General features: G+C 44.0%; 1 protein-coding gene across 1 annotated transcript in view; it reads left to right on the top strand.

Annotated features, from left to right (window-relative positions):
• Positions 1–25289, top strand: part of CNTLN (centlein) — a 503552-nt gene that overhangs the window by 163081 nt on the left and 315182 nt on the right. Inside the window, 3 exon segments of the mRNA XM_073665439.1 lie at positions 5638–5717; positions 5720–5799; positions 8285–8461. Coding sequence (XP_073521540.1) covers positions 5638–5717; positions 5720–5799; positions 8285–8461 — 337 coding nt within the window.

The raw sequence follows: 25289 nt of genomic DNA on the forward strand, positions 1-25289 counted from the left end.
TTTCCTTTGGCAAAATTGGTCAGAAGAGAGATTTGACGGGCTCTGAAAAGTCCAAAATTGTGAGATGTCTTGCAGAGGGATGCAGCAGTCTTGAAATTTCCAAACTTTTGAAGCGTGATCACCGAACAATCAAGCGTTTCATGGCAAATAGCCAACAGGGTCGCAAGAAGCGTGTTGGCCAAAAAAGGCGCAAAATAACTGCCCATGAATTGAGGAAAATCAAGCTTGAAGCTGCCAAGATGCCATTCGCCACCAGTTTTGCCATATTTCAGAGCTGCAACGTTACTGGAGTATCAAAAAGCACAAGGTGTGCGATACTCAGGGACATGGCCAAGGTAAGGAAGGCTGAAAAACTACCACCTTTGAACAAGAAACATAAGATAAAATGTCAAGAATGGGCCAAGAAATATCTTAAGACTGATTTTTCAAAGGTTTTATGGACTGATGAAATGAGAGTGACTCTTGATGGGCCAGATGGATGGGCCAGAGGCTGGATCAATAAAGGGCAGAGAGCTCCACTCCGACTCAGATGCCAGCAAGGTGGAGGTGGGGTACTGGTATGGGCTGGTATCATCAAAGATGAACTTGTGGGACCTTTTCGGGTTGAGGATGGAGTGAAGCTCAACTCCCAGACCTACTGCCAGTTTCTGGAAGACAACTTCTTCAAGCTGTGGTACAGGAAGAAGTCGGTATCGTTCAAGAAAAACATGATTTTCATGCAGGACAATGCTCCATCACATGCATCGAACTACTCCACAGCATGGCTGGCCAGTAAAGGTCTAAAATAAGAAAAAATAATGACATGGCCCCCTTGTTCACCTGATCTGAACCCCATAGAGAACCTGTGGTCCATCATAAAATGTGAGATCTACAGGGAGGGAAAACAGTACACCTCTCGGAACAGTGTCTGGGAGGCTGTGGTGGCTGCTGCACGCAATGTTAATCGAAAACAGATCAAGCAACTGACAGAATCTATGGAAGGCTGATGAGTGTCATCATAAAGAAAGGTGGCTATACTGATCACCAATTTTTTTGTTTTTGCATGTCAGAAATGTTTATTTCTAATATTTGTGCACTGATATTGGTTTACCTGGTGAAAATAAACAAGTGAGATGGGATTATATTTGGTTTTTATTAAGTTGCCTAATAATTCTGCACAGTAATAGTTACCTGCACAAACAGATATCCTCTTAAGATAGCCAAATCTAAAAAAAAAACCACTCCAACTTCCAAAAATATTAAGCTTGGATATTTGAGTCTTTTGGGTTGATTGAGAACATAGTTGTTGATCAATAATAAAAATAATCCTCTAAAATACAACTTGCCTAATAATTCTGCACACAGTGTAGGTCGAGATGTCAGGACTATTCATCGTTGCATGTTCCAGTGGTTGGGAGAATAATGACAAACAGCAATAGCATCAGGGGGTGCACAGAGACAAACACCTGGACGGACAGATTGTCAGATTAGAAGGATGGCACATTGCTATCCATTCTGTACTGCAAGTAGAATTGGACATCACTTAACTAGTGTAAGGTGTAAAACCGTGTCTACACAAACCATCAGAAGGTATTTGACATTTTGCAACGATCCAGATGTCCAGCGAGAAATGTGTCCAATGTCCTCACGCCACCGCTCTTAAAGGTTATCATGATACAGAGCAAGATGGTAGTAGAGTCTGTAATGGAGTCTATCCACTTCTATGATGAGTCCCGCTTTTTTCTTGGGCACAATAATAGCCTGAGATTAGTTTGGAGGCCACATGGGCAACACCATGAAGAAGCCTTCACGAAGGCATGTTGCATCAGTGTTACTCCTGGAATAATAATCTGGTGTGACCTAATATATGATAGCAAGAACCCTCTAGTCTTCATTCCAGGTGCACTTACAACTCTGCAGTACATTGATTTGATTGGAGAAATGTCCGTAGCACTGGTTACACTGTGTCCAAGGAGCCGTTTTTTTTAACATGACACATGCCACGCCTAATGCTACTGTGAGTACTAATCTGGCTTAATTATAATAACATGGCCTGCAGCCTCTTTAGACTTGTCTCCCATCGGGCACAGCTGAGGACATCATTGGTCAGCAGTTGTAAAGAGAACTGCCAGCAGTGGATCTTGTTGGTTTTTGTATGCCAGTGCATTTAACATATCAGAACATTCCTCGAACAGCCATTAATAACCTCATTAGAAGCATGCCAAGGCATATAAGTATGTGTATTTCTGCACGTGGTGCTCCTATTTTACATTTATAGATATTGAAAAGTTTTGAAAATCTTGTTTCAATATTTTCATCACTTGCATATTATCATGTCTATTGATCCTGTGATTTCCATAGCTCCACAACTTTTCCTTCTTGGTGTTGCGATTTCAATGTTGTGGAGGGTACATTGAAGCATCAAGTCTCTATTCTCTACTTTTTGGGGGGTAGCAAAAGATTAAGGGTTAGACACTATGATTTGATTGAAGAATTACAATTTTTATTTTATATTTCAATTTTGTCTGAAAACCTGTTTGCGTGGCAAGAAAAAAGTTCTGACCATACAGTGATTGACAGCTTTTCCTGTATACACACTCGTATAAGAAAAACTGTTCATCGATTAGTGTCGGTAGGAAATAGTAAGATGCAAAAGCTCCTCCTGGCAGAATTTACATTGTAGTCAAATCATGGAAATATATCTATATATACTTGAGCTAAGCTTTTCCTCATTGAGTATTTGTTCTCAAGGTCAAGTAGTAGATCTGACTGAGGCACAATAAATTGGTTGTTTGTGATTTTTGTTTTGAGGGCTGGTAATGTGTTAATGAAGGATCACTCACTTAGGTAACCTCCATGCTTGTGAAGGCTTGGAGCTGTTGCAGTTTGCTTGCTTCCTCTCTGGTGCTAAGAGGTCGTGTGTGTAACCTCTCTGAAGTCAGCTCAAGCTAAGTTACTTCCCCTGTGTCTGTCTCCCTTCTTGTCTTTAGTTGTTAGTGGGGACTGACTAGTGCTCATCCCCCCTCCTTCCCTATCCAGGCCCAAGCTCTAGGGAAATACAGTGTTTTAGGTTCCTGTGCGGCGATTGGTGATGAACCAATATAGGAACGATAGGGGAGACAGGGTGATATCAGATCAGCCTAGGAGGTCTCCATTCCCCCTTTCCCTAGTGTCTGGATTACCTTCCCCTCATCCCTTCTTGTTGCACTTAGTCTTTCCCACACCTTGCGTGACATCAAGCTTTTGTTACTCCGGAGATTCCTACAGTTCAATTTATTTTTTTAGTTTTTGGGACCACTTGCCAAACGTCCTCCTCTCTGTTGCCAACCGCTTGCCTTGGCTGTGATGTCTACATGCACAGCACAAGACCTTCGAGTCTAGAGTTATCTTTTACTTACGGTTTTCTGCCAGTTGGGATTGATATGGAAACCTGTATGGAATGTTTCAGGAGAAACTCAAGAGGTCTCACATGTTTGCTAGTTTTGATCAAATCAGGGAGCCGATCAGAGACAAGAGCACACAACCATTGTCAGTGTAGGGGCTTGTCTGCTCTCAGATGCCCAGTCACAGGTCTTTATTACAACCACAGAGAGATGAAAAGGGGGATGGCTTTACATTACCTAACATAGAAACTATGTAAGTTGGGAATAACCATGTCATCAGTCATGGAAACTGTTGAATTACTTGAAAAATGGTTCTACCCAGCTTTTCCTATGTCTTCTATAACAAAGAAAACTCAAGACAAAGACACCTGTATATCAGAGACGACGCGCTGTGTTATTGCTTTTATGAATAACACTTATAAAGCTAATACAAAAATACAAAATTATCCAAGATATATGAATTGTCTAAATAATAATCGAAGCAAAGTATAAATATTTATCATAACAGGATTGAAATAGCCAAAGTATGTCATATGATTATATGGAAAACCTAGAAAAGGCTCACTAGGCAATATATTTTTGTTTTCCAAATTGTACATCTTACTGTACTTTATATCTGTTTCAGCACCACAGTGAACATGTTAGAAGCAGTTATAGGAGCCCGTATTGCTAGATCCCAGGGTGCCTTTCATTTGCCATTTAGGCTATGGTTAATTGCGATTTTCACCATGATGCCATAATGAAAGTGAATGTAGTCATGACTTTTGACCTGCAAATCACAAGAAGGCACTAGAAGCCCAGCAGGTGTTCATGTCTTGAGATATTTGGGTCATAACTCAACTGCATATTATGTGTTCTGTGGCCAGTGTTGCTGTATAGTGTCAGCATAAAGCCTAAGCCTTGTGTACTAATCCAAGCGGGGGGCCCGACTATCGCGCCCCTCTGGGTACATGCTCATGAGCTGATTCACCAAAGGCAGTTGTCTCCAAATGCATGGCAATGGATGCATCCTTCTGCCCCAGACAAGGAAGAGCAGCTGTGGAGCATGATCCTCTGCATTAACCATCAGATAACTGAAGGGAAAGATGTTTTAATGATTATTGTTGATAAATTAATTGGTATTCATTTGATTATAGAGTCTGTATGAATCCCTTAGGAGGCGAGAAGCAAAAGCATATAACATGATAGGGCTATGTACTATGCAAGTCATCCACTATCCATAGCATAGGGGATAACTTACTGATCGCTCGGTGTCTGGCTACTGGGTCCCTCAAAGAATCCAAGAATGGAGGGCTAGCCATTTTCATCAATCCCATAGACCATAACTGAAGCTGAGGTGCAGATTTGTTACTTTAGTCAGACAATGCTTTGGAACCTCTTTCTCGGCGTAGGTGAGGGTCTCAACCATTGGACCTCTAGCAATCAGATAGGGATAGCAAACGTTCGGGGATAACTTACAAACTCGGTAGCTTTGCGGCTTCAATACAGCTTCATTTCGGAAAATACAGGAAAGAAACAATATGATTTTAAAACTGTAACTGTAAGACTTTGTTCACATCTGCATTACTGACTCCATCAAAAAATGCCAGTGCTGTTCTTTTCAAATGGAAACTCGATGGATGTATTACAGTCAATAGTGATGTATCCACCCAGACTTTAATCTAATCTATTTAGATTAATAGAAATCCCAGCTTCTTTGTCAATATAGCCTAGGAGGGGTGGTACTATACTGCATGGTGGTCTTCAACCCAGCTGTTGTGAAACTACAACTCTGAGAATACCTTGTCAGACAAACTTTAAAGACCATTTATTTAACTAGTGAGGTTTTTCAAATTGATTGTCTTGCCAAGTCATATGGACACCAAAGGTTGGAGGTCTTCGGGATACTCTAGAAGACAGAGCAGAGACCTCTTAATTATCAGTAGCCTTATACACTATTGTCTTTACATGTGTGTCCACAATGACTCCAATACACTAATGGAAGGTATTCCCTGATATTTACTGTTAATAATATATTTAATTGTTACAGCTTTTTAAGTCAGATTTTATACATTTGCCTAGACGTTTCATCTTACTGTGCATGTGTTAGGTAGGAGGTAGCTGTCGGTATATGAACAGTGAATCATTTTGGTTGGAGAGGGTATGTACTATAGTTGCATGCCTGAGACTCTTAGCTCTTAATCACCTATGTTTCTGCTTTCCAGATGTAAAAAAAAAAAGTCTGTGACTTCACTTCTTATTTCTGTTTAATTCCATGATTCCTTGTTTCTAACAGGAAGGAGTTGAATGAACTTCAGAATCTTTACAAACAAGGCAACGAACATGCCGCCCAGCAGGCAGGGCTCATACAGCAGCTGAGGCACTCAATATGGACACACAAAAAGTATTGAGGAATCAGGAAGATGCCCACATCACGGAGACCATCTCATATCAAAAAGTATGTAGGTTTTATTTGTATTGTTCTTTTTTTCTATAACTAAAACTAGGTCTGAACAGTCACCACATTGCATACAATGCCAGCCGCAATAGTGTTAGCCGAAATGCCCGTGTGCTAGCCACAGCCACCCAACTGCAGGAGCCAAGCGCTTGCAATGTCAGAGCGCATCTCCTCACCTGTCAGCATCAGCTGCCCGCTGCTGTGCAATCCTGTGTGTAGCAAGCAGCCGCTGCAGACAGAACAGGTGGAACCATGCAATTTCCGTGAGTGCAGAGCTGAGGACTCATCCAAGGGGAGGGCATAGAAAGATAATCGGGAGAACGGTGCACTGAGCTCTTGGCCACACCAAGGGTGCACCGAAGCCCCCTCATTTACATATTCAGTAAAACAGTTGTTACATGAAACAAAATAATTAAAATCTGCACCGCAAGTATAATATTTTATAGGTGCCAAGTCTTACAGTGGGGAAAAAAAGTATTTGGTCAGCCACCAATTGTGCAAGTTCTCCCACTTAAAAAGGTGATAGAAGCCTGTAATCGACATCATAGCTAGACCTCAACTATGAGAGACAAAATGAGAAAACAAATCCTGAAAATCACATTGTCTGATTTGGAAAGAATTTTTTTCAAAATTTTGGTGGAAAATAAGTATTTGGTCACCTACAAAAGTTCATCTCAATACTTTTTTATATATCCTTTGTTGGCAATGACAGAGGTCAAACATTTTCTGTAAGTCTTCACAAGGTTGGCACACTGTTGCTGGTATCTTGGCCCACTCCTCCATGCAGATCTCCTCTAGAGCAGTGATGTTTTGGGGCTGTCGCTGGGCAACACGGACTTTCAACTCCCTCCAAAGGTTTTCTATAGGGTTAAGATCTGGAGACTGGCTAGACCACTCCAGGACCTTGAAATGCTTCTTACGAAGCCATTGCTTCGTTGCCCTGGCTGTCTTCTTGGGATCATTGTCATGCTGAAAGACCCAGCCACGTTTCATCTTCAATGCCCTTGCTGATGGAAGGAGGTTTGCACTCAAAATCTAATGATACATGGCCCCATTCATTCTTTCATGTACACAGAACAGTCGTCCTGGTCCCTTGGCAGAGAAACAGCCCCAAAGCATGATGTTGCCACCCCCATGCTTCACAGTAGGTATGGTGTTCTTTGGATGCAACTCAGCATTCTTTCTCCTCCAAACACGACGAGTTGTGTTTCTACCAAACAGTTCTACTTTGGTTTCATCTGACCATATGACATTCTCCAAATACTCTTCTGGATCATCCAAATGCCCTCTAGCAAACTTCAGACGGGCCCGGACATGTAATGGCTTAAGCAGGGGGACACATCTGGCACTGCAGGATCTGAGTCCCTGTCGGCGTAGTGTGTTACTGATGGTAGCCTGTGTAACGTTGGTCCCAGCTCTCTGCAGGTCATTCACTAGGTTTCCCGTGTGGTTCTGGGATTTTTGCTCACCGTTCTTGAGGTTATTGTGACCCTACGGAGTGAGATCTTGTGTAGAGCCCCAGATCGAGGGAGATTATCAGTGGTCTTGTATGTCTTCCATTTTCTAATTATTGCTCCCACAGTTGATTTCTTCACACCAAGCTGCTTGCCTATTGCAAATTCAGTCTTCCCAGCCTGGTGCAGGGCTACAATTTTGTTTCTGGTGTCCTTCGACAGATCTTTGGTCTTCACCATAGTAGAGTTTGGAGTGTGACTGTTTGAGGTTGCGGACAGGTGTCTTTTATACTGATAACAAGTTCAAACAGGTGCCAGTACTACAGGTAATGAGTGGAGGACAGAGGAGCCTCTTAAAGAAGTTGTTACAGGTCTGTGTGTTTGTAATTGACCAAATAATTATTTTCCACCAAATTTTGAAAAAAATTTCTTTCCAAATCAGACAATGTGATTTTCAGGATTTGTTTTCTCATTTTGTCTCTCATAGTTGAGGTCTACCTATGATGTCAATTACAGGCCTCTCTCATGTTTTTAAGTGGGAGAACTTGCACAATTGGTGGCTGACTAAATACTTTTTTTCCCCACTCTATGTGAATGTATAAATGGTGTAATTTGATGGATGGCAGACTCTAAATAGGTTGGCCCCTAAACAACATTTAAGATGTAAGCATGTGTGACCACTGCTTCATTTACTGTCCCTCGGAGTAGTCCCACTACCCCATAGACAAAATCTGAGCAGTGGTCACTCCATTTGCACAGCTGAACTTGGGACCCGCCATCAATCGTGAGTGTATGTATAGATTATATACATATATTATTTATAAAATCTATAGTCTCTCCTGCTTTTTATAGGACACCACCTTGACAGGAATTTTGGGTGAAAACGGCCATATTTTTTTCCAGTGTTCACTCTAAGCATTTACGTGTAAACCTAATAACTGCTCTATTACAGTGTAACTTGTAAAATGTTCTTTTTTTCTGAAACCCTTTCTACCTATGAGTACTAATCATTGCTGTTTCCCCACTGTCAGCTTTATAATGACTTGAATGCATGTTATGAAACGACAAAGTCCAGCGAGACTCAACTGCGGCAAAGTAATATTGCTCTTACTGAGCAGCTACATCAAAAGGAACAGCATATTAGTCAACTGCAAGTGAACCTGCAAGAGGCCCTCAATGCATTACCCCAGTCACCTCAAGAACCTCAGGTACAGCATTAGGAACTGTAATGTGTTTATATTTTATGAGTGGTTCACCAGACCAGCATTATTACAAGATATGTGTTCAGTCTTTCCAATAGTGAGTATTGACTTTTTCTTTGAACCTCTTGACTGCAAACAGCACACACGTTAAAGAATAGTCTGTACAGTGACTGTAAAGTCCATTAGCTGTTCATTCCTTAATGGCTGTCACATTGTTCTGAGCGGCATTTTATGTTTTACTTTCTCCCTTACTTCACCGTATTTATCTTCCAAGTCCCAATAAGTTCGAACTAAGCGAGGATAAAATAAGACATGTTTAGCATCTCCGAAATAAAAATGAAAGTATCGTCCTCAATACATTTGTTAGCCTTTTTTATTTTTTCTTGCACAAAAATTGTAGAAAAATAGCTTCTTGCTTCAGACAATGCAAAATGAGGCTGAAGGTTTGGGACTGTCCGGCCTCCTGTTACTTTAGGGTACGACACTGTTATAATGTGGGTATGATTGGAGGTGCCTTCTGATCTGTTAGTTGGCCGAGTTCTGATATCTAATGGCCAGAGATGATGATGATGATGATGGACATTTTGGGTAAGCCATGGGTTGTATAGTTCCTCTTTATTCTTCCTGGGTATGTATAGATAAGTTGACAGCTGCTTTTTATCAGTCCCCTTGTTAGTAGGGTTGATCCATACAAGGGGATTGATCACAGCTAGATGTTCCTTTTTTAACAGATATCCAAATGGAAGAACAGAAGAGTAACAATGAATTCCAGTATTTCCTAAACCAGACACGTCAGAAGAGATGACAGGTCCTAATTAATTATGGTGCTCAGGGGGTTTTCAGGCACACAATACCCCCGGAGGCTAAATAGTCTGTGTGGCGCCCTGACTTCCCTCTTAGTCTGTGCTGTCTGTATGCATTACTCTTATTTCATTTCCTGTAACACATAGCAGGGCATGTACCCATGTTGTTCTGCGCAGCCTGTGACTGGTTGCAGCAGTCATGTGTTTTGGATGGGATGTCACTGCTGTAGCCCTGAAGAGTGGCAGAGAGGAGTGTCAGGGGTTTTAGCCGATAACTAATTCTTATTTTAGTGGGAATCTTTTATCAGACTTTTGACACCTAATCCAAGAGTGGCATAATGTAGGGTCATTGAGCCTGATTCCAGTGATGTGTCACATACTGGGCTGCTTGCTGTAGTTTTAATAAAATCCGTGTTTTATCCGCAGGAGATTATCACTAGAGGACCAGTAAACCTGCTGCCTGGTAGTTCTCCATATTCATGAGCTCTGTATATCCCCGTCCCATCCGTGATTGGCAGCTTTCTGCCTATGCACAGTGTACAAAGAAAGTGTCAATCAGTGATATAAAGAGCTCAGTATTCAGAGAACTGGTAGATTTTCTGCAGATAAAATAGCTGTTTTATCAAAACTGCAGCAAGCAGCCCAGTAAGTGATATGTCGCTGTAATCAGGGTCTCTGCCTCTACTTCATGCTGCTCTCAGATGGGGTAGCAAAAACCTGGTGACAGATTCTCTTTAAAGGGTAACTGTCAGTACAGAATGACTGTTCAAACCAAGTGCGGGCGCTCGGAGCACCCTTGGTGTGACCAAACATTTTAGTACACCTTCCCACCTACTTATTTTCACTTTACGTCCACTCCCATCTCCTGTTCTTTGAGTGACCACTCTGGCGTGTTAGAGCGAGAGGGATGGAGATAGATGGGAAAACAAGTAGGTTGGAAGGTGCCCTTAAATATTTGGCTGTGCCATAGTGGCACTGTGCGCCTGTACAAGGTTTGAACAGTCATTCTCTGCTGTCCCTTTAAGTGTATGTCATTCTGTTTGTAAGGTTTGCAGTGCTACCTCTTCAATTTGCTCAATTGCATTGTTGGGCAGTGATCACATCAATAAAATCAGAATAGCCATTTCCTCTCTGGCTTCCTGATATCATTTTGTATAATGGCCACCTGTTAAAATAGAGTTTAGTGTGAAGTCACCGAATGGGAATTGCTGAATCACTTGAGGCTTTATTCTCCGCATTTGTTTTGTCGGTTTTCTTCTGACATTGCCTGTGAAACTCTATTTGGAAATCTTTTACAATGGCAGAGCCAGAGTAAACCGTTGATTTGGGATTAGAGCGAGAACCAGGAGTGAGACTTTCTTCATAATGTACAAATACAGCTGTACTCCAACTTTGCTTCTGCAAATCGCAGAACCCAAGAGCTCTACAAAGAATGTCAGCAAGGATTACCCCTCTGTCTCCAAGTGCTCTGTATTACAAGATGTTATTAGCAGATTTAGCCCTTTATTGCTGTAGACAAACGGCGTGCATATCACCCGCACTTGCTTACACATCTTCAACCCTTGTTTTTTGTTCTAAGGTGTAAGGCTGAGAAAACGAAAAGCATAACATTGAAGAAGCGCGCCCGCTAACTTTCTTATGCAGTAAAGGTGTGAGTGTATTAATGTACTCACCTACCTCCAGTGTACAGCGCCATCACTGCTCTGCAGACCGTCTAGATCAGAGGTCCCCAACCGCCGGTCCGCGGACCAGGACCGGGCCGTTGGGGTTTTTCAGCCGGTCCGCGGGGAGAGGGGGCCCCTCCAGCCTCCAGCAGGGCCTCCAGCAGGGCATGACTGCCCTGACTCCAGTATGGGGCCCGGCCGGTAGGAGCCCCCTCGGAGCCCCCCTCTTGTGCGTCTCTCTCCTCATGGGGCCCCCGGCCGCATGCTAAGCGCCGGGTCCGGGACATCTTAGCGCTGCGCTGCTGCGGCAGCACCTTCATGATTCCCCTGACTTCCGGTCATGTGACGGTGCCGTCACATGGCCGGAAGTCAGGAGAACCTGGTGTCAGCGATTTGGACGAGCGCCAGGATTCTGCAGGGATCGCATGGGGGTAAGTATAACAAGTTTTATTTTTTTTTAAATACAATTAACTAGGAGTGGGGGGAATGGGAGATGCACATGGGGGGAGGGGAGAGATGAGAGATGCACATGGGGGAGGGGAGAGATGAGAGATCCACATGGGGGGGAGGGGAGAGATGAGAGATGCACATGGGGGAGGGGAGAGATGAGAGATCCACATGGGGGGGAGGGGAGAGATGAGAGATGCACATGGGGGGGAGGGGAGAGATGAGAGATGCACATGGGGGGGAGGGGAGAGATGAGAGATGCACATGGGGGGAGGGGAGAGATGAGAGATGCACATGGGGGGAGGGGAGAGATGAGAGATGCACATGGGAGGGAGGGGAGAGATGAGAGATGCACGGGGGGGTGAGAGATGCACGGGGGGGTGAGAGATGCACGGGGGGGTGAGAGATGCACGGGGGGTGAGAGATGCACGGGGGGGATGAGAGATGCACGGGGGGGATGAGAGATGCACGGGGGGGATGAGAGATGCACGGGGGGGATGAGAGATGCACGGGGGGTGGATGAGAGATGCACGGGGTGGATGAGAGATGCACGGGGGGTGGATGAGAGATGCACGGGGGGGATGAGAGATGCACGGGGGGTGGATGAGAGATGCACGGGGGGTGGATGAGAGATGCATGGGGGGGATGAGAGATGCACGGAGGGGATGAGAGATGCACGGGGGGTGGATGAGAGATGCACGGGGGGTGGATGAGAGATGCACGGGGGTGAGCTGCACATGGGGGGGTGAGAGATGCACATGGGGGGGTTATGTTTACATAACTTTGTTGCCTTATGAAGGGCGGGGGGGGGGCCCCCAAAAATTTCTTGCACAGGGGCCCACTACAGTCTGTGTCCGCCCCTGGGATGAAGTAAATGCAGCTGAACAGCAGCTGTCAGGACAGCTGCCCTGTCCTGCTGCAGGGCGTGATGGGGCCTCAGTGATGCAGCTCCTGGCACAGCACATTATGTGGGGCTCCTGGCGGGGACCTGGTCTACACTATATGATAAGTATGCACTAAACTCCAAATCCCTCCATTACCCCGCCCCCATATGACCAAAGCCCCGCCCACCCCACCCCCTCCTTGCTGGGCCATGGAAAAATGATCTTGCTTCAAGCCGGTCCCTGGTGCAAAAAAGGTTGGGGACCACTGGTCTAGATCACTCTGCTCTGCGTGACCCAGAAGTAACTTTTACTATGAAAGCCTATGTAGTGTCAGAACAAGGCTCCATAGGCTTACATGGTAAAAAAATAGAACGAGCCAGCTAGTCTGAAGTGCGCTGACCTCACTAAACAGAGGAGCAGAGCGGCGCTAGACACCTTAGAAAGTGGCTTCAGGTGAGTATATTAATACACTCACACTACATAACATGCATGTACACACATTTAATAAATATGAAAGTTACTGGAAGTTCTTAAATGGCAGTTGTCATTTTTCTTTTATGTGCAATATAAAGTTAGCTAATATTTCTGTGTGATGGCAATTTAGGGTGCAAATCCTCACTTTAAAGGGCTTGGCTGCTTTATCTTTATTTTATCAGATCTGATTTTGTGGCACTTGGGCCTCATTCAGAAGTCCATTTTTCATGTACAAGTTCGATCTATAGTTTATAGTTTATGGGGCTGTTCATATGGCTGTGTATTTTTGCTGACTGCATGTCCACAAACAAATCGTGGGTACAAAAAAACCAACAGCACTCGGACCAATGTTATTCAATGGGGCGCGGTGCAGATGATCAATTTTTTTCATTGACCAATTCTGCGTGTGAAAAAAATCTCTGCATGCACTAGTGTCTTCTGTAAATGAAATGATGCACTCCCTTTTAAGTCTATGAGTAAGTAAAAAAAAAATCGGATACCATTCAGAGTATTTAATGCGTTTCCGCGGCGTTTTTGCAGTTGCGTAAACGCCGCGGAAACGCATGAAAAACGCATGGTAGAAGGGCAGCAATGTTCCCCAATTGAAATCCGCATGTGCTGTGCCCATGATGCGGATTTTTCCGCAGCGTAAACGCTGCGCTCAAAAATCCGCAGCATGTCAATTAATTTTGCGTAAACGCGGCGTTTTCGCCGCCATTCACTTGCATTAGAACGCGCCAATTCCGCAAGACTGCATCTGTACTTGCGTTATTGGCGCGTTCTAATGTGCGGATGGTACCCGAGTGTGGAGAAGAGGAGAGTCTCATCCACACCCAGGTACCATTAAAAAAGCTGTAAAAAAAGAATAAAATAAAAAATATATATATACTTACCATCTGTCGGCCCGCGCAGCGCTCCTGCTTGGTTCCCGGCACTTGCAGTGAGTTGAAGGACCTGCGCTGACATCAGAGTCATGTGACGGGTCACGTGACGCTGACGTCGGCAGGTCTTTCAATTCAAAGTTGCCGGGAGAACAGAGTGTAAAGCAGGACAGCGCGGGCCATCAGAGGTAAGTATATACACTCTCTCGGGTCACACTATATAAATCCATGCTGTTTGCATGGATTTATATAGTGTGACCTAGTTGTCAAGCACTTTCCAGGTGATGCTAAAATCGTTTGGAAAGCGCTTGTCAATCTGCATGCGGAAACGCATGTGTATCCGCATGTGGATCCGCATGTATTCCGCAGGAAAAACGCATGTACAATCTGCATGCGTTTTTTCTGCCAGGGAGATGCAGAAATTTTCTGCTTCATTTCAGCATCGTGTGCACATACCCTTATGGAGACATTGCAATTCTGTAAGATAGGAAACTGTAACTGGTCCTGTAAATGATTAATAGCTGCTTCTGTAAAAAATGGATTGTATACAAACAGCATGAATGACAAGTGAGAAAAAAATTGTCCCAGTTTTCTGGCTGAAACTCTGAACGATTTTTTTACACACTCGTGTGACCTGCCTAAGGCCCCGGCCCCACTATCAGTATTTTTTCTCAGGAGTGGGAGCCAAAACCAGGAGTGGGTGATAAATGCAGAATTGGTGACTTGTTTCTATTATACCTTTTCTCTGATTGTTCCTCACATGGTTTTGGCTTCCACTCCTTGTGGGGCCATGGCCTAAGAGACAGTCATGCCACTCACTTTCCAGATGCGGTTTGTGCTTCATTTAATTGTATCCTTTCAAGTAGTAGGGCTTAGTTTTCTTTTTTTCAGATTCTGTTCCCCTTTAAACATTAAAGTGTCACAAAGGTACTACAAGATTAGCCTCTAAAGTTGTTTATTTTGTTTAGGCTTAATCCGAGGACAATTAGTATCTAAGCATAACATTTTTCCTTACAACCCTACCATGAGAATGTGGCTACCTGCTTCTTTTTGAAAAGTGATAATGCAAAGGACTGAGCAGTTTGTTTCATGAAACTGATGGAGGCATCTCTACTGCTGAATTCAGAGGGGTGTAAAGTTTTTACAGTACGGGTTTGTGGTCATTGAGATTTTCTGCTTCAGGTCTTCCAGCACAACTCTTCACCTGAGCAGTTTTTCTATTCTTTTTTTTTTTTTTTTAGGAATTATTATATTATAGGCAGCGCCTGGTATGGAGGGCACAACTCTGTAATGTAAATTTACTTATTTACTAAATCTGACAAGCCACGAGAGCTGTCTGGTCCTAATAACTCCAGTATACACAGTCAGATTAAGTACCTCCTCCACACAATTAGTGTGTAGACTAATGGGACATTATTCTTTTACCAGTTTCCTGAAATTAACAATTTATTTTCTAAATTTAAAACAAAATTGTTCTCTATGCACAAAAATCCATTAGCTTCAGGTTACCTACATACAGGTGCTTCTCACTAAATTAGAATATCATCAAAAGTTAATTTATTTCAGTTCTTCAATACAAAAAGTGAAACTCATATATTATATAGAGTCATTACAAACAGAGTGATCTATTTCAACTGTTTATTTCTGTTAATGTTGATGATTATGGCTTACAGCCAATGAAAACACAAAAGTCATTATCTCAGTAAATTAGAATACTTTATAACAACAGCTTGAAAAATGTTTTTAAAATCCGAAATGTTATCCTACTGAAATGTATGTTCAGTAAATGCACTCAATACTTGGTCGGGGCTACTTTTGCATCACTTACTGCAACAATGTGGCGTGGCATGGAGGCGATAAGCAGCTCAAGCAGCTTGGATTGTGTGCCTCTCCACTCTTCCTCCAGACTCTGGGACCTTGATTTCCAAATGAAAATTGCAACTCTGGGACCTTGTGGAGTGTGTCAATGACTGCCTTCTGGACATCTGTGAAGTCAGCAGTCTTACCCATGCTTGTGGAGCCTACTGAAACAGACTAAGGGACCTTTTTAAAAGCTTAGGAAGCCTTCACAGGTGTTTTTTGTTAATTATTTTAATTTACTGAGATAATGACTTTTGTGTTTTCATTGGCTGTAATCCATAATCATCAACATTAACAGTAATAAACACTTGAAATAAATCACTCTGTAATGACGCTATATAATATGAGTTTCACTTTTTGGATTGAAGAACTGAAATAAATTAACTTTTTGATGATATTCAAATTTTGTGAGATACACCTGTATTTATGTAAGAGGATTGCTTTGCGCAGCCCAAGTACACGGTCTAGGTAAATACTTTCTGGCCATGGGCAGGAGCTCAAATTTCATAACCTTCCCAGGCTCGGCTTATGATTACTCGGGCTTGTGAGATGTCACCTGTCCACCGTACAGATGACATCACACCAGGCCGACGACTCAAACGCTGTGTCATGGAACCCTGTAAGATCAGGAAATTCACACAGCTCATCAGAGATCACTGCCCTGGGTTTGCGCAAAGCGACACTCTCATCTTTAATATTAAGCTGTACAGTCTATACAAGAAAAAAATTAAATATATATATATATATATATATATATATATATATATATATATATATATATTAAATATTTTACATACAGATGCCATTTTTTTTTTTGCACCTTCATTTGTTATAACGGTTGGCAGCATACTTTCATACTTTGTTATTCTGACCATCAAAGAACAGGGGAAACATGATGGAAAATAATTCAAGCATTCAAGCAAATGTCATTGGAGTCTAAAAAGAAGTTATATTGTGTTTATTTTTCTTTATATACAATTCTCCAATTGCTGCACTTCTTTTTCCCTTCACCCATGACAGCACACCTGCGAGAGGATCCGCCCTTCGAGGACAGGAAACCATCTGAAATAAAAGGGCGGCACCTCTCCCCCGCTTCAGTTGGTTTACAGTCCTTGATAGGAATCCTCATGAAGTAATCAGGCGGCTGTCATGCTGAAGAATCTTACCCAGGCCTGGCCCGGTGCTGGAAGAGCGGGCTTTTGTCCGTGGCGCCGGCCTTCAGGTGCTGGTAGCGCCGTCCGCAGGTTCCCCGGGGACCTGTTGTACGTGCAGGCGCTGGCGGTGCAGAGGTCCTGGGCTTCCGTACACCGCCGCGCCGCCCATGTGACCGGAAATGACCGCAGTCATGTGCCTCTGACGTCATGGCGCGGAGCATGCTGGGTAGGGCGTGCCTCGATGACGTCGGGGGCAGCGCCGGAGAAAAGATGGCGGCACCCTGTATAATGCCAGCCGGCATGACAAAACGCTGGCGGCGTTTGCGCTGGGGAAACGGCCGCCAGGGGGACGGGGTTAATCACCGGAAGGAGACCACAGGGACCTGGGGGTGGCTGACCCCCCCCATCTCCCTATATTAAGGAGCACCTGGGGTCAGAACGCTGCTCAAAGTCCTGACATAATGTCTGACATGGAGCAGCAGCAGCTGACGCCACGGCCACAGTCGCTACCACCTTTATCACCACCTCCGTCTGCTCGCCGGTCTAGAGGGTCCAGCGGAAGGACCAGCAGTCGTTCCAGTCAGAAGGGTAAAGCTTCTCAGGACTCCACGGTCTCCAGGAGGGATGCGTTGCGTATCCTGAAACCGTCTTCAATTCCGGTATCCGCAGTGGCTGGGTGAGTGATCTTCGTTAATGTCACTAGATATATTTGCTAATGGGACTCCTATTGTGTGTTTAAATCACCAGGAGGAACCCAGGAAAGTTACCCCCAAGAAGAGGAACAGGGAATGTGCGATATGAAAATGCCCGCTAGCGATAGACTGGCAGAAGGAGCTCTGCTCAGACTGCATTCAGAAAATCATTTGTGAGGGTACCCGGATTTTGCAGCTAGCCTCAGGTCTGTCATCAGATCGGAGGTAGAGGGTTCCCTTAAAACAATTTTGAGAAAAAGAAAAAAAATCATATCTGATCCTTCTTCTGACTGACTCCTCTGTGTTATTGCATAGACAGTGTCGTAGTGGGGCCTCATCCTCATCCTCTTCAGACAGTGATAGAGGGGAGAGACCATGCTTCCCTATAGAAGACACAGATTGGTAAAGGCTGTCAGAACCACTATGGGGTTAAAGGAAGATATATCTGTTAAGTCCCTAAAAGACCTCATGTTTGCAGGGTTTGGAGAAAAGAAAAAACGCACCTTCCCAGTGAATGATAAGGTCCAGGCACTTATCAACAGAGAATGGAGGAAGCCTGAGAAAGTAGGAGCCTTGCCTTCATCCTCAAAGAGGAAGTATCCCTTTGAACTAAAGGACTCTGAAAACTGGGATAAGGTGCCAAAAATTGACGCTTCAGTGTGTAGATCATCAAAAAGATCAGCACTCCCTCTTGAAGACTCAGGGGTACTTGGAGACCTCTTAGACAAGAAGGCGGATACCTTTTTAAAGCATACTTGGGAATCCGTAGCAGGAGGTCTAAAGCCAGCCATTGCAGGAACATGTACCGCTCGTTCCCTTATGATGTTTACAGCAGTTGGAAGATCAGCTGAAAGATAAAGAGACCTCAAGGGAAAAAATTCTAGCCAACCTCCCCCTGTTACATGGTGCAGCTGCCTTCCTGGCAGATACCTCTGCTGACTCAGTAAAACTGGCAGCTAGGTCGGCTGGTCTATCAAACGCGGCTAGACGAGCTCTGTAGCTCAAGCGATGCCCTGGGGACTTACAATCAAAGTCTATATTGTTTTCTATACCCTGTGACGGCCTATTTTTCTTTGGCAAAAAATTGGCCGATGTCCTTGAGAAAGCAAGCGACAAAAAAGGAAGGTTCCCTGGGTTTTCGGCGGACGCCAGGAAGATCTATTTTCGGAGGGGGAAATTTAGTAGAGGTCGCCCCCTGGGAGAGAAAAGAAAGTAGGATTTTAAGAACAAGAAAGAGTCCTGATATATGTTTGGGGGTCCCTCCGCCGCCTCCAAAAAACCTCCACAATGACGCCAGGCCACAAGTTGGAGGGAGACTTTCTCATTTTGTTCAGGCCTGGGAAAACATTTCCTCCAGTCCTCAACATAGTAAGAGATGGACTAATGATTCAATTCCTTCAGCAACCACGCCGCTCGTTTGTGATCACTCCTGTAAGAAAATCCCCAGACGAACAGCTGGCCTTAGAATCAGAGATCTTGAGCCTGTTGAACAAACGAGTGCTATGCGAAGTTCCGGTCAGTCAAAAAGGAAGGGGATTTTATTCCCCTCTCTTTCTAATAAAAAAAAACGGACGGTTCGTTCAGAACTATTATAAATCTAACAGGCCTCAACCGATTTGTAGACAACCATACATTCAAAATGGAATCGATAAATTCAACAATAAAGCTTCTTTTTCACAATTGCTTTATGGCATTGATAGATCTCAAAGACGCGTATTATCACGTCCCAATTCACCCAGATCATCAAAAGTATCTAAGGGTTGCGCTTTACATCCAAGGAAGTTGCAGACAGTTCCAGTTCCAAGCTCTTCTCTTCGGGTTGTCGATTGCTCCAAGGGTATTCACCAAGCTGATAGCCGAGGTGACAGCCTTTCTTCGCATTCAAAATACAGTTATAATACCATATCTGCACGACTTCCTTATAGTGGGGAATTCAGAGAGCCACAGTATTTCACAACTGAATCAAGTCATGGCTGTTTTTCAGAACTTAGGCTGGATGGTCAATACCCAAAAATCAAGGCTAGAACCCACAAGGGTCCAGGCCTTTCTGGGGTTTACTCTAAACTCCAAGTGTCAGACTTGTCTTCTACCCGAAAGCAAAATAGACAAAGTCAAAAATTTGATCTCAGCAGCCATACACACCCCAGACATGTCCTTAAGGAAGGCTATGCCCCTGCTAGGTACTCCAACATTCTGCATTCCGATGGTCAAGTGGGCCCAATTTCACACAAGAAACCTTCAGTGGGAAATCTTGTCAGCACAAAGATTGTTAAAAGGGTATTTAGAAGGAAAGGTACATCTCTCCTTGCGAACCAGGAACGCCCTCTTGTGGTGGACAGACAGGTCAAATTTATCTTTGGGGGTCCAGTGGTACACACCAGTACAAAACATCATCACGTCCTACACAAGCAACTCAGGGTGGGGCGCACACCTAGAAAATCACATAATTCAAGGCTCTTGGTCATTCCTAAAGAAAAAGGGGTCATCAAATCTAAAAGAGCTATGGGCAGTGAGGAATCCTTTAGAAGGCTTCCTCCCTTTACTCCTGGGTCGTCATGTTCGGGTTATGTCGGACAACAGAACCACTGTGGCCTACATAAACCACCAGGGGAGAACAAAATCTCATTCTCTTCTGGAAGCAGTAGGCAGGCTTTTTCAAATAGTGGAGCAAAATCTTCTATCACTTACGGCGCTACATATACGAGGCATAGAAAACACGAGAGCACATTTCCTAAGCCACAGCAAGTTGAGACAAGGGGAATGGGCCCTGAATCCCAGAATATTCCATCAGATAGTACAGCTGTGGGGTCTACCAGAGATAGATTTGTTCGCCGACAAAAACAACAGGAAAGTGGAGAAGTTCTGCTCACTAGACCCAAGGGGAAACCCATTGGCAATAGATGCTCTCCAGATTCCTTCAAACTTCAAGTTGGCCTATGCCTTCCCTCCAATAACTATGATACCTCTGGTAGTGAGGAAGATCAGAAAGGATCAAGCGAGAGTGATTCTCATAGCTCCCTTCTGGCCAAAGAGACCATGGTTCTCCCTTTTGAGGATGATGTCACAATCAGACCCATAGATCCTACCAGACACACTGGACCTTCTATCTCAGGGACCAATATTCCACTCTCAAGTGAAGGGTTTCCACCTAGCAGCATGGAATTTTAGAGGGCATTATTGAGGGGCAAAGGTTTTTCATCAGGTTTAGTGTCTACTCTATTAAAAAGTAGAAAGCCTATAACCACCAAAATCTATGGTAGAACATGAAGAAAATTTTTAGATTTCCTAGGAAAGCCATTAAGCCAAAAACCTCCAATTAATTCCATCTTGGAGTTCTTACAGAAAGGGTTTGAGTTAGGTCTGGCTACCAGTACACTTAAGGTCCAGGTTTCTGCCTTGGGTGCACTATGTAACCATAACTTCGCAGCCAATAAATGGATTACAAGGTTCATTAAATCTTGTGGTAGATCTAGGCCAGTCTCAATACCCAAAGTTCCTCCATGGAACCTAAATTTAGTACTTGACGCCCTAACTATGTAACCCTTTGAACCAGTTCAGGAGTTGTCTGCAAAATACTTAACTCTCAAAACAATTGTTTTGGTAGCTTTAACATTAGCCCGTAGAGTAAGTGATTTGCAGGCCCTATCCATAAATCCTCCATATACACAAATATTTGAGGATAGAATAGTATTGAGGCCTGATCCAGCCTACCTTCCTAAGGTTGCGCTCAAGTTTCATAGATCTCAGGAAATTGTTCTGCCATCCTTTTGTAACAGCCCAAAGACCCCAGGGGAGCAAAAGTGTCATAAACTTGACGTTAGAAGGGCTCTATTAAAATACATAAACGTAGCCTTCCAGGGGAGTAGGAAGGGTTATGGGGTGACAAAAGCAACTATAGCCAGATGGATTAGGGAGGCCATTTGCTTAGCCTACTCGACTAGGAACACCCCGATCCCTAACTGCATCAAAGCTCACTCCACCAGGGCCGTGGCTACCTCCTGGGCAGAGAAGGCAGAGGTATCGATAGATCAGATCTATAAGGCTGCTACATGGTCATAATCATCTACCTTTTTCAAAACACTACCATTTGGATCTATCCTGCCTATCTGACTTAACCTTTGGTAGAAGGGTGCTGCAAGCCGTGGTCCCTCCCTAAGGTGTTTCTTTCTCCAAAATTCTCTCAGGTGTGCTGTAATGGGTGAAGGGAAAACACCAAGGTTACTTACCGGTAGCCATTTTTTCCAGAACCCATGACAGCACTCGTATATTCCCCCCCTTCTTTCTCACCATATGGGTGTGCACGCTTGTTGGGTGTTATTTGATGTGGTGTTGGATTTTGTATATAACTCTCTTTTTATGGAAGCCCCCTCAATGAATGCTCTGTAACCAACTGAAGTGGGGGAGAGGTGCCGCCCTTTTATTTCAGATGTTTCCTTTCCTCAAAGGGCGGATCCTCTCTCAGGTGTGCTGTCATGGGTTCTGGAAAAACCGGCTACCGGTAAGTTACCTTGGTGTTTTTTTTTTTTTTACTCATGATTTACCTAGTCTAGCAATTAAACTAGGGGCGGATGCAGATAGAAGAGGACTCCTGTACAAGAACAGTATATAGGCCCTTTGCAGTCCAATGGCTCATTATAATGCACCCCTCTTTGTGCTGCTTTGGAGGTAGATGTGGGCCCCTTTATCTCTCGGCTGCACAGGTTGCACCAATGGGCTGTCTGCCCCTGAATTAAACCTCATTATGAAATACCTATTGATTTGATAGCATTTTCAGTGGAGAATATAGCCATTTTCATTGAAGCTCCGGACCTAAAATGATCTTGCAAGTTTTATTTAAATATAGACCTCACAATTATTACCATTTTAAAGGTATAATTAATTTATATAGTCATCATTCATTTGCAAAACTGCATATATCATATTGTGAGACGGAGACGTTAATTTGGAAATGTATTCTCTGGAATATAAATTTTATCTGCGTGATTAATATTTGATAGTGTTTACTGAACAAATGCAGTTGGTGTCTAGCTGTCTTGTATCTTAAGTTTGTACATGTACCTGCTGACATCAAAGACCGATTTAGTAGTCCAGGCATCCACGGAAGCACTGTAATTAACTTGAATTGAATATTTTTATTTGTAATGGAAGATCTGACAGGTGTATGCTTTTTCCTGATATAAAATTCTGTTGCAACTATTAAAACATTCTTTTAAACTCTCTCCGGTTATTCAGGAATTGGCTATTCGTAGGAATTGGCCTTAGTGAGAAATGGCTACTGATATGTTCAAAGGCTCGATCAGTAGGAAGCTCAGCAAGTTGCAACTTGGACCTTAATCAATACTATGCTGTGTGTATAAATATGTTTTTGTCTACGTATACTTATTAGCTATTCTTGTTCTGTAAAGTTTTCTTTTTTTTTAAGTAGCTTTTTTCTGTACATCCTTATCTGGGAAAATTGGGGGCCACCCTACAAAGTCAGTATTCTATGTCTGAGTTTGTACCAATCTTTACCTATGGCATAAATGGCATGTTTTTTATGGACCATGTGACCTTAAAGAAGCACTCCTCCCATCAAAGTTTTTATCCTCTTAATATATTGCAATAACCATATTATATAGCACTGTGTACTTACAATTGCTCATTTTGCCCCTCTACCCTGCTAATACTTTTTTTTCCATTAGGTCTATGACCTCATGTGATTAAACACTGACTAGCTGAATCCTTGTCTATGTTGAAACAGTGGGTCAGTTTTCCCTGTATGAGTCATAAGTCACTGCAAATGTCCCTGGCATGGGGAGGGTGCAGCTGGGTCAGGAGATAAAGAGGGGAATGATTTTTGCAGGGAAAAGAGACTTATTATTTATTATTATTATAGTGCCATTTATTCCATGGCTCTTTACATGTGAAAGAGCTATACAAAGCACAAACAATTATAATAATTTTGAACAATACAAGTCAAAGACTGGTACAGGAGGAGAGAGGACCCTGCCCGCGGGGGCTCACAATCTACAAGGGATGGGTGAGGATACAGTAGGTCGGGGTAGAGCTAGTCGTGCAGCGGTATGGTGGAGCTGTGGTTACTGCAGGTTGTAGGCTTGTCGGAAGAGGTGGGTCTTTAGGTTCCTTTTGAAGATATCCATGGTAGGCGAGAGTCTGATGTGTTGGGGTAGAGCATTCCAGAGTAGGGGGGGGTACACGGGAGAAATCTTGTATGCGATTGTGGGAAGAGGAGATAAGAGGGGAGTAGAGAAGGAGATCTTGTGAGGATAGGAGGCTGCGTGCAGGTAAGTACTGGGAGACTAAGTCACAGATGTATGGAGGAGACAGGTTGTGGATGACTTTGTATGCTATGGTTAGGGTTTTTAACTGCAGTCTCTGGGTAATGGGTAGCCAGTGAAGGAATTGACAGAGAGGAGAGGCCGGGGAATAGCGGGGGGACAGGTGGATTTGTCGGTCAGCAGAGTTCAGGATAGAATGGAGGAATGCGAGCGTGTTAGAAGGGAGGCCACAGAGCAGGAGGTTGCAGTAGTCGAGGTGGGAGATGACGAGTGCGTACACTAGTGTTTTTGCAGATTCGTGGTTGAGGAATATGCGTATCCGGGAGATATTTTTGAGTTGGAGTCGAAAGGCAGTGGAAAGGGCTTGGATATGTGGTTTGAAAAGAGATCAGAGTCCAGTGTTACCCCAAGGCAGCGAGCTTGTTGGACTGGGGAGAGTGAGCAGCCATTGAATATGATGGATAGGTCAGATGGGGGGGATGAGGTGGGATGGGATTGGGTCAAGTTCGCAGACGGTGAGGTGTGAATTGGAGAGTAAAGAGGAAACTTGATCTTCCGTAATGGTGGAGAAGCTGATTTTGGAGGAGGAGGGTTGAGTAGATATGAGGAGGGGCTGTGGAGACTTTAGGCAAAAGCTTTGTCTGATGGTGTCAATCTTCTGCTTGAAGAATGAGGCAAAGTCTTCTGCTGAGATGGGAGGCGCTGGGGGGACGGAGGTGAGAATTGAAAGTGTTGAATTGCTGTTTAGAGTTGTGAGACAAGGAGGATATGAGAGATGAAAAGTATGTTTGTTTTGCTGCAGTGAGTGTGGACTTGAAAATGGTGAGGGACTGTTTGAATGCGATGAAATGCTCGTTGGAGTGGGACCTTTTCCATCTCTGTTCAGCAACCCTGGAGGCCCTTCGCAGTTCTTTAGTCAGGTTGGTGTGCCAGGGTTGCCTTTTGAGTGTGCGAGCTGTGGTATGTGTGAGGGGGCCGACCGATTTGAGAGCTGCTGCTGTTGTGGTGTTATATAAAGTGGCAGCAGCATCTGCATTGTGTAAGGAACTTATGTCTGTAAGAGGGAGAAGGGATTCAGAGAGTGAGTGTAGGTCAAGGTGTTTGAGATTTCTGCGAGGGTGTGCAAGTTTGTGGAGTGGGGATTGTGCATCAGGAGTGGGAAGAGAATGTAAGTAGGTTGTGGTCAGATAAGGGGAGAGGAGAGTTAGAGAAGTTAGATAGGGAACAGAGGCGAGTGAAGATGAGGTCCAGTGTGTGGCCATCTTTGTGAGTGGGGTTAGAAGACCATTGAGCAAGGCCGAAGGAGGAATTGAGGGATAGAAGCCTAGAGGCAGATGAGTGGGAAGTGTCAGTGGGGATTTTGAAGCCATCCATGATAGTGGGGATGTCAGCGGAAAGGAAATAAAGCAGCCAGGTGATGAATTGGTCGTAGAAAGAGGTGGCTGGTCCCGGGGGGTCGGTAAATGATGACAGGTTGGAGGGGGAATAGATGTGCACAGAATGCACCTCAAAAGAGGGGAGGGCAACGAAGGATGGCAGTGGGATATGGGTGAAGGACCAGTTGTCTGACAGGAGAAAACCTACTCCTCCACCATTCTTGCCGTTGGAGCATGGTGTGTGAGAAAGATGGAGTCCATCGTATGAAAGTGCAGCTGGTGAGGCTGTGTCGCAGTGGATGAGGCAGGTTTCAGCGATGG

Source organism: Phyllobates terribilis, unplaced genomic scaffold (genome assembly GCF_046119375.1).
Source record: "Phyllobates terribilis strain yellow unplaced genomic scaffold, ASM4611937v1 Scaffold_1__5_contigs__length_1240528914, whole genome shotgun sequence".
NCBI classification, from domain to species: Eukaryota; Metazoa; Chordata; class Amphibia; order Anura; family Dendrobatidae; genus Phyllobates; species Phyllobates terribilis.